The sequence below is a fragment of the Procambarus clarkii genome, chromosome 59 (assembly GCF_040958095.1).
Source record: "Procambarus clarkii isolate CNS0578487 chromosome 59, FALCON_Pclarkii_2.0, whole genome shotgun sequence".
NCBI classification, from domain to species: domain Eukaryota; kingdom Metazoa; phylum Arthropoda; class Malacostraca; order Decapoda; family Cambaridae; genus Procambarus; species Procambarus clarkii.
This window is the reverse complement of record NC_091208.1, coordinates 5,322,846-5,340,282: the sequence shown is the minus strand read 5'-3', so window position 1 is coordinate 5,340,282 and position 17,437 is coordinate 5,322,846. Positions and strand designations below refer to the sequence as shown.

Genomic DNA, 17,437 nt, shown 5'->3' with positions numbered 1-17,437 from the left:
GTTGGGCCGGCCACTCGGTTCCACTCGGAAATGGCCACGGCTGCGTCTGTGGCCATTTCGGATCCCTGGGGGGCCGTGCAGTACGTGAGTGTGCATGGTGTACCGGTGACGTTATCTGAGGTTGAGCTGCGGATTGTGTTTGAGAAGTATGGAGTGGTGCAGTTTCATCGCTTCAACCATCTGCGTACAGGTTGGCTGAGCGGGCTGCGTACAGGCATTCGTACACTAGGTATGAAGATTACGTCACCGGTACTGTCTCGTTTTCTGTATCGGGGGCTCTCGCTCAGAGTATTTTATCAGGGCCAGACTCGCATTTGTTTCCGGTGTGGTGCTGAGGGCCATGTGGCGGCGAGCTGTGATGCTCCTCGAGCTGAGGCTCCCTCCGTTTTCTTGGAGGGTGACTTCCCCCCTTTGGAGACGCGGGGGGCTTTCTCGTCGCCTTCTCGGCCTGGCGAGGTGCCTGGGGTGGTTCCTGCGGCGGGTTCGGCAAGTGCTCCCTCTGTCCCTGTTTGATCGGGACATAGTACGTCTGCTTCCCCGGTGTGCTCTGTGGGAGCGGGAGCTCCTGCCTCGGGGGTTCCTCGTTCGGTGGTGGCGGAGGTGCATCTGCAGCCGGAGGCTTCTGTGCGGTCCTCGGCTGCTGCTGTTGGTGTGGTGCCTGCTTCCCCTGCTGAAGATTGTCTGCTGCCCGGGGATGCTGGGGTGGTGGGGTGTGAGTCCTCCTCCCTGCCCTCTGACTCTGCGTCGACTCCCTTTTCGTCTGCGAAGGTCGCCTCGTCCAGTGGTTCATCAGCTGCGCTTGCCTCGGCGTCCGTGGTGGATGCCCCCCTGTGAGCTGGAGTGTGCTCTCCCGCTTTCTGGGCCTGCTCCGGTCTCCGGGCGTGGTGGTAAGCTGTGGCCCCATGCTGTGGAGGTTGCTGCTTTGTGTGTCCGTCCTGCCTCGGCTTTGGGCCCGCCCACGTCGGGTTCTTCTGGAGCACCCCTTGCTGGGGGTCGTTGTACCGAGGATCAGCAGCCTCATGTGAAGCGCCGTCGTTCGGCTCAGAATACATCGCCTCGTCGGTTGTGGGCAGAGGGCGGTGTTGCGATGGAGGTTGCGGGCGAGGACATCGGGGAGGTTTCTTCTGTGGTGCCTCCAGTGACGGCAGCTGCGACTCCTGATGGTGGCACCCCTGGGTGGGTGGCTCATCGCGGTGACCGGGACCTGGTGGTCGTGTTGTCTAAAGATAACTGTCGGGGGGCTTCGGCCCTTGTTCCGGTTGGTGGGGGCTCTGCGGATCCGGCAGGGGGCTCATCTGTGAGGCTGGGTACAGCGACTGGCGGTGTTCACTGTGATAGCCCTGGGGTCCAGGATGATGTGCGGCCTGTGTGTCGCGACAGGTTAGGGGTGTCCTGAGGTTGTCCCGATGGCGCCCTCCATTGTTTGTGCGTCCTTGAATGTTCGGGGTTTGATTGCTCTTGGGGTCCAGTTGGGCCTGTTGGATGTTTTGCAGGAGCAACGTGTGGATGTAGCTCTCATACAGGAGCATAATGTGCATGATGTGTCTGTGTTGCAGTGTCTGAGCGTGCATTATCATGTGGTGCTCAACCCGCCGAGGACGCCTTTCGGGGGGACCCTTATGTTATTCTCTCATAGGACCTCCTTCTCCGTGCTTCACACGGAGTTGGACGAGGATGGGCGGGTGTTATTTGTGCGGGTTAAGTTTTTGGGGGGTCGTCATTTCGTTCTTGATGGTGTACGCCCCCTCGGGTGTGGCGCGTCGTCGGGAGAGGGAGGAGTTTTTTCGGGTGGGGCTTCTCCCTTTCTTGCGCCATGATACGCGGGGCATGATTTTTGGAGGGGACTTCAATTGTGTGACGAGTGCACGGGATTGTTGTAGCGCTCGTCTGCAGAATGTCTCGGGTGCGCTGCAGGAGGTGGTGCGTTCCTGCGGTTTCTGGGATCCAGGTGGTCAGGTGCGGGTCGGTGCGGGGTGGTGGAAGCTAAACTGTGGGTTGTTGCGTTCTCCACGTGTTTGTCGTCAGTTTCGGTGTTGGTGGGTCGGGATTCGGGCCCGGCGTTGTGAGTTTCTGTCTGTCTTGGAGTGGTGTAAAGTGCAGTGTCGTTTGTTTTTTCGTGTGGTTGCTAAACGCGAGGCTGCTGGTCGCTTTGGGTTGCTGCGGTTGTTGCAGGCGCAGCTGTCGAGGTTGTATGTAAGGTACGATGCTGGTGTTGATTGTTTTGATGAGATTGTGGACTGCAAGATATGCGGGTTGCGGAGTGAGTGGGCAGAGGGTGTGTGTGTGAGGGCTCGTGTAATTAAGAGGGTAGACGGAGAACGGATTTCTCCGTTTCTTTTAAGTGAGGTACAGGCCGCACGGGACTCTGTTCTTTTTACGGCCTTGCAACGGCCAGTTGGGACGGTTGTTTCGGACACTGGTGGGGTGTTGCACTATGTTCGGCAGGAGTTGGCTGCGCTGTATGCGGAAGTGGCTGGGGACGCCGCGCTTGCGGAGGATTTCTTGGGTCGGTGCCTTCCTGGGTTGTCGGTTGCGGAGTGTGCTGCTCTGGTGAAAGAGGTCTCCTTGGCGGAGCTGCTTGTGGTGGTGCGGTCGTTTCGTTCCGGGAAGGTGCCGGGTTCGGATGGTCTTCCTATTGAGTTCTATGTCGCCTTTTGGGATGTGTTGGGGGATGTTCTGCTGGAGGTGGTCCGGACTTGTCTTCGGGAGTGTGTTCTGCCTATGTCTCAGTGCGTTGGGATTGTGCGGCTTCTCCCGAAGTCGGGCGATTTACGGTTCTTCTCAAACTGGCGGCCCATTACTTTGTTGAATGTAAACTACAAGATCCTGTCTAAGGTCTTGGCTGGTCGGTGTCGCAGTGTTGTGGCGTCTGTTGTCTCTGTGGAGCAGTTTTGTGGTGTTCCGGGTCGTTCCTTGTTGCATTGCAATGCATTGTTTCAAGATGTGCTCTTGTACGTGTCCGACTCTCGCTTGTCGACAGCGATGATTTGTCTGGATTGGTCGAAGGCTTTCGACCGTGTGTTGCTCGATTTTGTGTTTCGCGTGTTGGGGAGGCTGGGATTTCCGCCCTTGTTTGTTCGTTGGGTGCTCATGTTGTACGCTCAATGTTGTAGTCGGGTCTGTGTAAATGGGTTTTTGAGTGATTCTTTCCCTGTGCGTCGCTCGGTGCGGCAGAGTTGTCCGCTTTCGATGCCCCTGTATATCGTCTTTCAGGAGCCTTTTTTTCGGGCGATCAAGGAATGCCGGTTGATCGTCTTTCCCCCCCCCCCCCCCGTTTGCCGTCAGGTCTTCGGTTGCCTATCTGCGGTTATGCAGATGATACCGTCCTGTTCGTGGCCTCGGAGGGGTCGGTTGGGGCGGTCCAGGTTGTGGTTGAGAGGTTTGAGTTGGCCACTGGGGCGCAGGTAAACCGTGCGAAATCCGGTCTTATGGGTCTTGGTGGGTGGTCCTCTCGCCGTGTGTGGGTGGGGTCATGGTTTCCGGTTGTCGCTTCTATGCGGGTTTTGGGGCTTACCTGGTTCGCTTCCTATGAGCGGTCCTTGGCTTGCAATTGGGAAATGGTTTCCCGGAGTGTCGGTGTTGCGATTGGGTTGCTGGCTGTGCGCCCGTTGACGCTTTATCAGCGGGCGCTGCTTGTGAATTGCAAAGTTTTGTCCCGGATCTGGTTCGTGGCTCGGTGCTTCCCCCTGGATCGTAAGCTGGCTTTCGAGTTGGAACGCCAGGTTTATCGTTATGTGTGGTGTGGTCGTTACCACCCAGTTCGCCGGTCGACGTTGGTGTTGGCTGTGCGGGAGGGTGGGGTGGGCATTCCTGATGTGTTCTCGAGGGCTCGGGCACTTTTTTGGGTCTCGTTGTGTCAGGGATTTGAGTTGGGTGGGGGGGCTCAATGGTTTGTGTATTTATTATTGCTCTGTTCGGTTTAGCTATTTGGTGGATTTTGGTGTTTGTCGGGAGGCGGCGGTCTGTAACCCCACGGTTTACTCTTGGGCGGTGGCGATTCTTCGGGAAGTCTGCCGTTGTCCGGGGTTCCTGTCCTTGTCGGTCAAGGCAGTGTATCGGGTTTTGTTTCGTCGTGTTCCACCGCGGGTGGAGGGTTTGTTCCCGTGTTGGGATTGGGAGGATGTGTGGGCGGCGCTGGGGGCTCGGTTTCTGGCTCCGCAACAGCGGGAATTGTTGTTTCGGCTCTTGCATTTGTCGTTGGCGACTAATGCACGGTTGTGCATGCTGGGTTTGCGTGCCTCTGATGCGTGTGTGCACTGTGGTCTCCCTGAGACACAGTTGCATGTTTTTTATTTTTGCGGGCGGTTGCGGGGTTTGATTGATTGGTTTTGGGACGTGTTGGTTGGGATTTGTGGGCCTGGGTGTCGGGGTGACCTTTTGAGGTTTTTGTTTTTGTCCTTTCCACGGAGGTCGTGCCGTGTTCGAAATACGCTTTGTCTTCTTGTTGCTGACTTTGTGTATTGTGTGTGGGTGGGTCGGAGGGAGGGTTATTGGGTTGCTAGGCTTTTGGGTTTTTTGAGGGGTCGTTTGCGGTTCACGTGGTGGTGGGTGCAGCGTGCGTTTCCGAGCGAGTTTCGTGGTTGGTTCACGGGTGGGTATGTGCGTGGGGTTGCTTTTGGGTGAGTGGTCTTCTGTTTTCATCCTAGATCCTCTGGTGGGCATCCTCGGGGGGGCTGTGCTGGGTGTGTGTGTGGTTCCTTCTGTGGTTGTATATATATATATATATATATATATATATATATATATATATATATATATATATATATATATATATATATATAAATCCCCTTGCAACCACTCATTCTCCTTGTAACCACTCTCTTCCCCATGCAATCACCATATCCTCCTGCAACCACCCACTCCCCTTGCAACCAACATCTCCCCTTGCAACCACCCTCTCACCTTGCAACCACCCTCTCCCCTTGCAACCACCCTCTCCCCTTGCAACCACCCTCTTCCCTTGCAACCACCCTCTCCCCTTCCAACCACCCACTCCCCTTGCAACCAACATCTCCCCTTCCAACCACTGTTGGAAATTTCCAACACTAAATACAACACTGTTGTATTCTCATTAATTATTACTAATTCTACTAATCATTGTAGTGATTAAAATTAACCAAGCATAGAGTTCACATGTACTAATAATTACATCTGTACAATAAGGCTAGAATTCTTACGTCACGCGACGCCAGTATTGCGTCAGATTCCATTGTAATAAACACATTTATATCCAGTGTGTCTGAGAATTGAATTTGATTCTCTATAAACAACGGTATTCTGTGTGATAATTAATTACAGATAAACTGATCTCCAACTAAAGCCAAATAGAGCGTTTATAGTTATAACTGTTATCTAGTAATAAAATTAACAACACGCGTGAATGCCCTGGAGAGACTTTAATTCATCTCCATTGTTCGTTTACTATCATAAAACGGGCAAATAATAATATTTAACTCCTCCAAATAATAAACCCGTCCTTATCCGAGCATTTCTATCACAACTGCGAGGAATGATAATATCCGCAATAAATAATTTGAGTAACAAATGCGGGACGCGGAGCGGGGCGGAGGAGACGCCAGTACACGAGGCAACGCGCTCACGACGAGACGCCATTACCCCAGCCACCAGGGTAGACGCCATCAAGATCTCTAGAAGAAAGTCGCCACTGTGAGGTGTGAAGAACCTTTGCAGACATTAAACTTCACTGGTGTCAGTGTCATTTACATAACAAGTCGAATGGTCAAGAGATTAATTTGATATTCGGCCAGAACCTGTTAAATTTGGTTCTATGTAATACCACGTGACCAGCCAGTGAAGCGCGTCAGTATCTAGGATAGGCTGGACCGGAACCTAGGACGCGAACTTCGGCAAGCCTTAACTTACACAGTGCCCATATTAGCTAAGTACCTTGATCCTTATTTGATGCATCATATAGGGGGTGGGTTTATAGCTGGGTAGCTTGTCGTGACGCCGTGCGACAATAAAAAACTACGTCATTATTTCCTCTTATTATTAATCTCAATTTCTTGAACATAGATATTTAGTAGTTTAATCTGTTACTACTGAATACAATTTGATTTACAGCGTGTGTGAAGAATTCTCCGAGCTGTCATTTCCCATGTTAATCAACTCCCAGTGTTCCATGACGAGTCCAGGAGAATCAGAGGATGAGTCGTAACTAACTTTTTGGAAATCGTCTTTAAGCTAAGACTTCTTTCGTATTCCTGGATTTTTATTATCTGTATTCCTTTACATGCAGAACTCTGTTCATTGGATTAACATGTGTTTATTATAATTATTCCCTTTTATGTTCGTAACCTATGTTCTCATTGATGATAAAGATAATGACTATAAATATTCATAGGATTAGATTATTATACATTGGACTGGTGAACGAACCACACTAGTTCCTGGACGTATTGAGTTCCAGTAATACCCCCCCCCCCCAATGTAGGTGTTTGAGGCTTTGATTCATTTAATTATACAGCCCATTAATTATTTCAGTGATCATATTCTCTAGTATTTTATCCATAGTTACTGGTTCATCTAGGAATTTTCTAATGATCATATTTTCTTAGTTTCCCTCTTTACTATAAAAGCGGGTGGTCCTTCGTAATTGATTTTCATTACATTAATATTTAAATAATTAGAGTCAAGCCCCAAATGTCCCACATTATGGTCCTCTTCGAACCGAATAAACATAAATTATAATTATAAATACTAATTATTAATAACTAATCCTTGTTATGTAATCAAGACTAACCTTTTTAATTAATTGTGTCTACTAACAACGTAACACATAAGTTAGCCTAAATAACACCAATTCATTGCTACTTATACCTTATGTATAAGGTAGCACTCGTGGGACAGTTTATTGCCCACAACACTTAGGCCTACACTTCATACTGAAGTAAGAATCTTTAGGTCACCAGGAACAACAGCTCATAACCTTATATTAATCACTAACACCAATTATGTGTTAACCATTTGGGCTATACAAATGTTTCAATATATGGCTATCAGCAGACTGTCCATTATAGCCTGAATCCATGTTATAGTTACTGATTCACTCAAGTCAGTGGATCATTAACATTTAGGGATCCAGTATACTAATATAAATTACTGATCTCATACTAGTTAATCATTACTAACCCTGATAACATTTTATTCCACAATTAGGAGTACATTCAGGAGTTAGATAATATTTACGGCAGTAGAATACTTGTCAAACACAATTAATTCTCTTGTGTTCATTTAATTTCTTATACACATAATTATACAAGTGTATATTATATAAAATCCAAAAAAAACAAAAACAAAGCACAATTATTTGCACATTATTGCACCACAATATAATCTTTGCCAACCTTTATTAGGTAGCAATTTAGGCTGTGATTGTGTTGAATTTGGCACAAGCACAGACTAAATATAGTTGTAGTTTCTTAAGTAGAAATTCTCACGACTAGGCTTGAGCTAGTTAGTGGCACATATATTATTCATTTTTGTGCTGACCCTATCAAGGGTGGGATTAACCATTTATTGTGTAATTATATTTTATTGCATATTTCCATGTATGTCTTTGAGTGTTACTGTAAGTCCACTACCCAACCGAGGCTGATTTTGAAGAGCTAAGCTGAGGAACACCTGTAGTGAGACCAAGGTACCACTCAAATCTTAGTTGCTTATTATTAGGTAGGTAGCTAACCTCTAAATGAAGTAACTTACAACCAGCCTCAAGAAATATCAGGCTGTCAATAATTATACCTGCTCTACATCAAGGAGCAGACACCATAGCTGTACAAGTAGCTATATAAGCCTTATAAGGCTCAAATTTACATCCAGAATGGATACTCCTGAAATATTAAAGAGAATCAGTATTATACTGAGAGGTCTCCAAAGGTACCTGTCAAGACGACTTGACGAATGCGACAACTGTTTAGAAAACAACCCAATTGACTTCTTTGAGTTCAACCTCTTCACAGAGGCAGCTAACGAAAAATATGTCCAGGTGAAGGAGACAATCGAGGCTTATAAGGACAAACTCTTTAGCAGTAATACTGACCCAGACGAATTATGTCTGATAGAATCTGATCTTGATGAATATGAAGATACCATTCAAGACAAGTAAGATCACTATAAAAGAGTGCTTGCGAAACAAAATGATCCTGATTGGATAGAACATTTTTGTAGAAGACGTAGCTACAACCAAGCAAGCACCCAGCTCAGATGAAATACTTGAGCTACCTCAAGATGAGGAGAATCCTCAAATCAATACTGATCACTACACAGGATCAACAACTGAAGTTCAACCTTCATTTTCTAACCTCTCATCTAATACAACTTCACGTGATGATTTGTTTACAGAGTCTGATCAAATTTCAGACAGCTCTTCTCAATGTTCCCTGGATTCTATAAGTTCAATACATAAGGCTACTGAATTAACTAGCTTATCACAAGAACCCAGAGAAACAAGTGAAGCTGCAGATGAAACAAGTGAAACTGCAGATGAAACAAGTGAAGCTGCAGATGAAACAAGTGAAGCTGCAATAATCAGTGAATCTGAACCAGAAAATGATAAAGCTAATGCTGCAGCAGCAGTCGAAGCTGTAATCAAAGCTGAGGCTAAACAAGAAGCCTTAAGCAACACAAGTAATGGTCACAATTGCTCACAACAGCCTTCTAAAGTAAGTGCTAACAATGAGAAGACTATTATAAACCTTGTGCACCAATTATTAAATTTATCTTCACCAGAACAATCAGTTGACTCTTTACAAGCCTTTAGTTTCCAGCTTGAGTCACTGATAAATTCTTTCAGTAAAGAGGTGGATCACCCAACTACTGAGTGGATGACTAAAATTATCATCCAGAGAAAATTGTCTGGTGACACACTTAATAAATTATATGTATACCAGAATGGTAATACCCTGTCAATGCAGGATATATTTACAGGTTTGCGCAATATGAGCAATCATACAGCAGACCAGGCAATTAATGCTAAATCTGAATGCACCAAAACTGTACCTACATCAGTTTCCTTACCTGAAACTCCTAAAGTGACACTGTCACTAGGTAACAAAGGTGCTAATAATCAATGTAATAACAATCAGTCAAACACTGATTCATCAGTAAGGCCTAAGAGCCCCACAGGTGCTCCTAAGAGACCTAATAGTCCAAAGAGCACTCCTAATAACTCCACAGGTGCTCCTAAGAGACCTAATAGTCCAAAGAGCACTCCCAAGAGCCTATTAATGGTTCCCCAGAGTACACCAAGTACTCACAAGAGAATAAATAACAAGCAAATGCAAGCAGCAAAACCATCACAACCTACAGTTACTGTTTTGCCTAAACCGGTAACCCCTAAACGAGCTGTAGGATGGGGAATGTGCTTGTTTTGCAATCAAAAACATTCTCTGTACAAATGTACCAATTATCCTAATAGAGACACAAGAGTCAGACGACTCAAACAGTTACACAAATGTACTAGGTGTCTCAAATCACATAATGTTAATAGCTGTGAAACCCCACTGAACACCTGCAATAGGTGTAGAAGGGGCAAGCATCATGCTGCACTGTGCAAATTAGTTAGGACAAATTATGTCAATCCTAGAATAGGACGTAGAGAATCTACACCAGTACAGTGCTACAAGGTGCGAGATGTGTACAGCGTAACTTCACAAGCATCTCAAGTGGATGCTGCTTTGCCTACTGCCCAACTTCAAGTGAAGAACAGAGGAGCCAAGATCACCACACGTGGACTATTTGACCAAGGTTCCCAGAGAACTTTCATTACTCAAAGGGCAGCAGAGGCACTTAATTTACAACCAATAGGACAGGTAAAATTAAACTTGTCAGGGTTCATGATAAATCGAGGAACCCATGAATACTCAGTAGTTCAACCGCTTGTACGACTAGGTAGTCATGCCAAGGCTGTCCAAGCCATTGTTGTAGATCAAATACCTTTAGACTTAAACATTAAGGGTCTGGGGTACACAGCCCACTTCCTGCAGGAACGTGAAATTAATTTGGCTGACAACAAGTTAACGTCTGACCGCCTTAACAATGTAGATGTACTAGTAGGAGCCGACTACTATTGCCAGTTCATAACTGGATATGTTAAACGATTGGGAATGAATATGCTCCAATCTGCAGGTGGCTACTTACTTACTGGTAAAGTTCTGAATGTGAACAAGCCTAAGCCTGCCAACAATAATAAATTAGTCAGCAGTAAATCAATTCTCCAGCAGCAAGCTAAAAGGAGAAACACAGCTGAGTAATAAACTCAGATTGAATGTAGTGCAATTAGTACTCGCCGAGATGTTTCATAGCTCTCAGTGAAAACCAATGGTCCGTACTCAAACAAGTACAAGTCACAGCGATCAAGCCATTGAATCCACTGCAGACCTAGAATTATTCTCGACAAGTAGTAATTGACCACACTCAGTCTACCTAGGTAAATTGTAATGTTGGGCTAGAGAATCTAGTACTCCCTAGGTAATCGATAATGTTAGGCTAGAGAATCTAGCACTCATTGCCACTGGCATTTCCTGAATTTAGTAATACTATGAAGTCTTCAAGCAACTTCTGTAATTATAAATTCACTAGGACCACTGGTCCACTATACTTGCGCTTAAAGGTTTGCCAAGAAAACCTTCTTAATACCATGTTTTCTGCACTAAGAGTTAGTGATAAATACTTGCATCAATTTGTTTGAGTTGTTTTTCTTTCGTTTCTGCTTAATTAGTGTAGGAGCGCAGCACGAACAAACTTGCAAACTTACCAATACGTAAGTGAATTTACAGAGAACTAATAACCCGTGAAACGTTTTGGTTGGGAAAATGTTACAAATTATCTTGAATAGGATTAATCGTAGCAGTAATTTAATCTCCAGCAATCTTAGGTTTCTCTTTGTTTAATGCATTATCGTTAAACATCAGCATTGTTAATTAACATGCTTCATGAGCTTAATATAGCTCACCTTAGAATTAACGTAATAATTGAGTGCTTCTTGTTCCCCATGCGCATACGAGCTCAATATTGCTCGCCATGACAATCGAATGCTTTAATGTTCCCCATGCCACGAGCACTGCTCGCCATGATAATTGAATGATGCAATACTCCACCTCGTTAATTCGAGCTCACTGTAGCTCACCCTGTTAACACTGTTAACGAGCTCACTGTAGCTCACCCTGTCAACACTGTTGACGAGTTTAATATAACTCACCCTGTTAACGAGCTCACTGTAGCTCACCCTGTCAACACTGTTGAAGAGTTCAATATAACTCACCCTGTTAACACTGTTAACGAGCTCACTGTAGCTCACCCTGTCAACACTGTTGACGAGTTCAATATAACTCACCCTGTTAACTGTTAACGAGCTCACTGCAGCTCACCCTGTCAACACTGTTGAGGAGTTTACTATAACTCACCTTATTAACATGTTTAATGAGCTCAATATAGCTCCCAATGTTAATTCGAGTACATTTTTGCTCACAATTAGCTTCGTCCCTTACTTAGATAGGTTAGAAATTTAAACCATTTATTTAGGTAGGTTTAGGGACTTTAGTAGTGTCAACTGAGTACTAGCCTAATCTGTACTCAACATTAATTGCAGTTGACTATACTTATAGAGACTGATTTAATAAACTCAATTTCATGTAAAGGTTGATTTCGTATTAACAAGTTTACAGTGTCAAGCCTATGAGCTGCCATTCAATTAGCTCATAAGTCAGAATGACTAGGCTGCTAATCTCACTGTCGACTCAGAATTTTCCTTGATTTTAATGAATAAACTTTTCAGTTCTCTACTTTTCTATTATTTTAGCTAGTTAGCAAATTAGTTGTACCATCAGTCAGAATGACTACTGCACGGCAGTGCACATTAAATTCAATTTCCTCATTTGATTTTGGGGTGATCATGATGCTGCGTGATGTTATTGTCTAGTAATTCAATAGTTACAAGTCACAGCGACCCTAGACAGTGACCTTACTGTAGTGTCATAGTCTCCTTGATCTTAAATGACCCAATAATACTTTACTGTACAACTTATACAATATTGTTATCAGTTCTTAGGAACTTATTCTGAGTTTACCTACGATTCAGCAGCTACGTAATACACCATTACATGTCACTACGACCCTAGTTGTTGAGTTTATTGTGAGCTTTAGAGGGTTCCTGATTACCGATAACTTAATCATCTAATGTTTCAATATTTAATACATGTTTCCACTAGAGCAGTTCTTCAACCACGCAAAAGGAAACTACAAGCCTATTATAGTTCTTAACTAAGAGCAAATAACTTTACATCCAATTTAAGCAACCATGATGATACGGTGGTGTGGTGTCAAGTAACAAACCATTACAAGTCACTATGACCCAAGACATTCTCATCACAGTAGATTCTCAGTTGTTTAAATTGTGTGATTTAAATCTTTAATTATTGTGTAGGCTATAAATAACATTATTTATCTAGAGTACCTGAGAGTTTGCAGACTTAGAGAATTGTAACATACACATTACATGTCATAGCGACACCATCTCAGAGTTATTGTAGGCTTTCTTAATTATTAGCTTTAGGTAATTCATAATAACGTGTTCCATTTAACATGAAAATCAGCAAGACTTAAGTTTCTTGTATGTCCTTGACAAATACGGGACATTCGTTATGTGTGTACTAACATACTAACATACTAATATACTAATATTAATCTCAACTTCGGGATAGGTGTCAGTACTCCACATTACATTACGACCCTAGAATCCTCCCCCCGGAGTTATGTTGGAAATTTCCAACACTAAATACAACACTGTTGTATTCTCATTAATTATTACTAATTCTACTAATCATTGTAGTGATTAAAATTAACCAAGCATAGAGTTCACATGTACTAATAATTACATCTGTACAATAAGGCTAGAATTCTTACGTCACCCGACGCCAGTATTGCGTCAGATTCCATTGTAATAAACACATTTATATCCAGTGTGTCTGAGAATTGAATTTGATTCTCTATAAACAACGGTGTTCTGTGTGATAATTAATTACAGATAAACTGATCTCCAACTAAAGCCAAATAGAGCGTTTATAGTTATAACTGTTATCTAGTAATAAAATTAACGTCACGCGTGAATGCCCTGGAGAGACTTTAATTCATCTCCATTGTTCGTTTACTATCATAAAACGGGCAAATAATAATATTTAACTCCTCCAAATAATAAACCCGTCCTTATCCGAGCATTTCAATCACAACTGCGAGGAATGATAATATACGCAATAAATAATTTGAGTAACAAATGCGGGATGCGGAGCGGGGCGGAGGAGACGCCAGTACACGAGGCAACGCGCTCACGACGAGACGCCATTACCCCAGCCACCAGGGTAGACGCCATCAAGATCTCTAGAAGAAAGTCGCCACTGTGAGATGTGAAGAACCTTTGCAGACATTAAACTTTACTGGTGTCAGTGTCATTTACATAACAAGTCGAATGGTCAAGAGATTAATTTGATATTCAGCCAGAACCTGTTAAATTTGGTTCTATGTAATATCACGTGACCGGCCAGTGAAGCGCGTCAGTATCTAGGATAGGCTGGACGGGAACCTAGGACGCGAACTTCGGCAAGCCTTAACTTACACAGTGCCCATATTAGCTAAGTACCTTGATCCTTATTTGATGCATCATATAGGGGGTGGGTTTATAGCTGGGTAGCTTGTCGTGACGCCGTGCGACAATAAAAAACTACGTCATTATTTCCTCTTATTATTAATCTCAATTTCTTGAACATAGATATTTAGTAGTTTAATCTGTTACTACTGAATACAATTTGACTTACAGCGTGTGTGAAGAATTCTCCGAGCTGTCATTTCCCATGTTAATCAACTCCCAGTGTTCCATGACGAGTCCAGGAGAATCAGAGGATGAGTCGTAACTAACTTTTTGGAAATCGTCTTTAAGCTAAGACTTATTTCGTATTCCTTGATTTTTATTATCTGTATTCCTTTACATGCAGAACTCTGTTCATTGGATTAACATGTGTTTATTATAATTATTCCCTTTTATGTTCGTAACCTATGTTCTCATTGATAATAAAGATAATGACTCTATAAATATTCATAGGATTAGATTATTATACATTGGACTGGTGAACGAACCACACTAGTTCCTGGACGTATTGAGTTCCAGTAATACACCCCCCAATGTAGGTGTTTGAGGCTTTGATTCTTTAAATTATACAGCCCATTAATTATTTCAGTGATCATATTCTCTAGTATTTTATCCATAGATACTGGTTCATCTAGGAATTTTCTAATGATCATATTTTCTTAGTTTACCTCTTTACTATAAAAGCGGGTGGTCCTTCGCAATTGATTTTCATTACATTAATATTTAAATAATTAGAGTCAAGCCCCAAATGTCCCACAACCACCCTCTCCCCTTGCAACCACCCTCTTCCAAAGCAACCACCCTCTCCCCTTGCAACCACCCTCTTCCAAAGCAACCACCCTCTCCCCTTCCAACCACCCTCTCCCCTTGCAACCACCCTCTTCCAAAGCAACCACCCTCTCCCCTTGCAACCACCCTCTCCCCTTCCAACCACCCTCTCCCCTTGCAACCAACATCTCCCCTTGCAACCTCCCTTTCCCCTTGCAACAACCCCTTTCCCTTTGTAACCACCATCTCCCCATTCAACTACCCTCTCCCTATGCATCCACCCTCTCCCCTTTCAACCACCCTCTATCCATGCAACCACCCTCTCCCCATGCAACCAACCTCTCCTCATGCAACCACCCTCTCCCCTTGCAACAACCCTCTCTCCTTGCAACAACCCTCTCTCCTTGCAACCCCCATCTCCCCTTACACCGACCCTCTCGCCATGCAACCATCCTCTCCCCTTGCAACAACCCTATCCCCTTGCAAACACCCTCTCCCCTTGCAAACACCCTCTCCCCTTGCAACCATCCTCTCCCCTTGCAAACACCCTCTCCCCTTGCAAACACCCTCTCCCCTTGCAACCATCCTCTCCCCTTGCAACAACCCTTTTCCCTTGCAACCACCCTCTCTCCATGCAACCACCCTCTTCCCCTTGCAACAAACCATTCCCCTTGTAACCACCCTCTCCCCTTGCAACTACCGTCTCCCCTTTCAACCACTTTCTCCCCTTGCAACCACTCTCTCCCCTTTCCACCACCGCTTTGCAATTACTTCGTTCACTCTCGTGTTCATGAAGATATCCTCATATTGCACCCAAAATTTGCCAGTGCAGGCTACTGAACATATGGCCCTGTATGACTAACCATCCTGTGAGATGGGGACTTCTATTACCATTGCTGCCTTATTCACTCTTGTGTTGATGATATCCTCATAATGCACCCGGAGTCTGTCAGTGCAGACTGCCCATCACATGCCTCTGTATGACTAACCATCCTGTGTGATGGGGATTTTACCATCACATAGATAGCTTTTTGAGACTGTACTCCCCGACATATAGTCTAGGGTAGCTACACAAATGTAGATGTACCTAATAAATTAATAAAAAAAAAATATATATATATATACATATATATATATATATATATATATATATATATATATATATATATATATATATATATTCAGTTATATATATATATATATATATATATATATATATATATATATATATATATATATATATATATATATATATATATATATATATATATTGGTGTATACTGGCAGCAGGTTTTCTTTCAAACATGTTTCATTGAATATGACCGCATATTCTGTATTTATTATTTTCTGGTTTAGGGCTTCTATCCCTCTAACTATTTTCTTAGCATCAGGGCTTAATTGAAATAGGAGTTCTCCAAAACTCATTTTCGTACTTTTAAGGTGAAGAAAAGAAGTGATTTACTATAGAGTGTATTACACTTATTTGTATAATTTGCACGACGTTTCGAACCTCCATGGTTCATTCTCAAGTGAACAGATCTTACAATACTAGTTGATTTTATACCCGCATTAGGTCAGGTGATAATACAATGAAGGTGAAAACATGGGGGGATACATAAGGGATAAACATAGGGGCTGCAGAAGGCTTATTGGCCCATACGAGGCATCTCCTATCTAAACACAAAGATTAATCCAGTGTAATTGGCCTGTTATGTTGGACATTGTCTTCTGTGTTGGCATCGATATATTCTTGTCTTGTCCTTACTCTCATGGTGGGTAGAGTAAATAGTTCCGTGATTTGGGTGTTCATGGTAGGTCGCTCTATTCTTATGTGAATTGCCTCAAGAATTTGTAATCTTCTTGAATCTTGGGTTTTGTCTATTATGCAAGTATTCTTGTTCAACATTTCTCTTGTTAGAGTAATGTCATGGGCTTGTCTCATGTGATTCCTAGGGGCACCAGATTGAAGATGGCATGTCAAACGCCTCGTCAGTTTGGTCGACGTCATACCTATGTACTTACATTGAAGGTTACATCCTTCGTGGGGGCAAGTGTACATGTATACAACGCTTGACTGCTGTAGAGGGTTCTCCGTCGGCTTCGGGCTGTTTTTGATAAGGAGTTCGGAAGTCTTCTTGGTTTTGTAGAATATTATCAGGTTTATGTTTTGGTTAGGAGTAGTGCTTTTTACTCCTTTACGGATTATTTCTTTCATTATTCTTTCCTCTTTTATATGTTCACTGTGCATGGTTGATTTGTAATATAATTTTATTGGGGGTGTTGTGGTTTCTGTTCTAGGTTCTGAATTATACCAACGGTCCAAGTGTCTTCTTATAGCAGCGTTTATTTCCGCGTTGCTATATCCGTTGTTCACCAATACCTGAGTTACTCTTTCAAACTCTCTACTCACGTTGCTCCATTCAGAGCAGTGGGTAAGCGCTCGACGAATATAAGCATTGAGAACACTGGCTTTGTATCTTTGGGGGCACTCACTTCTACCGTTCAGGCATAATCCTATGTTGGTGGGCTTGGTATATACGTTGGTGCTTAAAGAGGTTCCTGTTTTTGTTATTAGTACATCCAAGAATGGCAGACTGTTATTTTCACTATTTTCATGTGTAAATCGGAGTACTGACTCTCTCTCTAGGTGTCTTTTTAGGTCAATTAGTTCATCTGAGTCTTTTACTATTACGAATATGTCATCTACATAACGGCAGTATACAGTTGGTTTTTGTCTGCTACTGAAGACCCTATCTTCGATGGTTCCCATATAAAAATTAGCAAATAAAACTCCTAAGGGGGAGCCCATTGCTACTCCGTCTATTTGTAAATACATGTCTCCTTGTGGACTGATGAAAGGGGCTTCCTTTGTACATGCTTCGAGAAGACATTTCAAGTGTGGCTCAGGTATGTCTAATTTGGGGGTGCTCTCGTCTCTGTATACTCTGTCCAGTATCATTCCTATGGTTGTGTCGACTGGGACGTTGGTAAAAAGGGATTCAACGTCCA

General features: G+C 43.6%; 1 protein-coding gene across 1 annotated transcript; it reads right to left on the bottom strand.

The window, feature by feature from the left end:
• Positions 1-296: 296 nt before the first annotated feature.
• On the bottom strand, positions 297-1,052 carry LOC138353656 (prophage side tail fiber protein homolog StfR-like). The gene has a single exon (XM_069306840.1). The coding sequence runs from the start codon at positions 1,050-1,052 to the stop codon at positions 297-299; it is 756 nt and encodes a 251-aa protein (XP_069162941.1).
• Between the last annotated feature and the right edge of the window lie 16,385 nt (positions 1,053-17,437).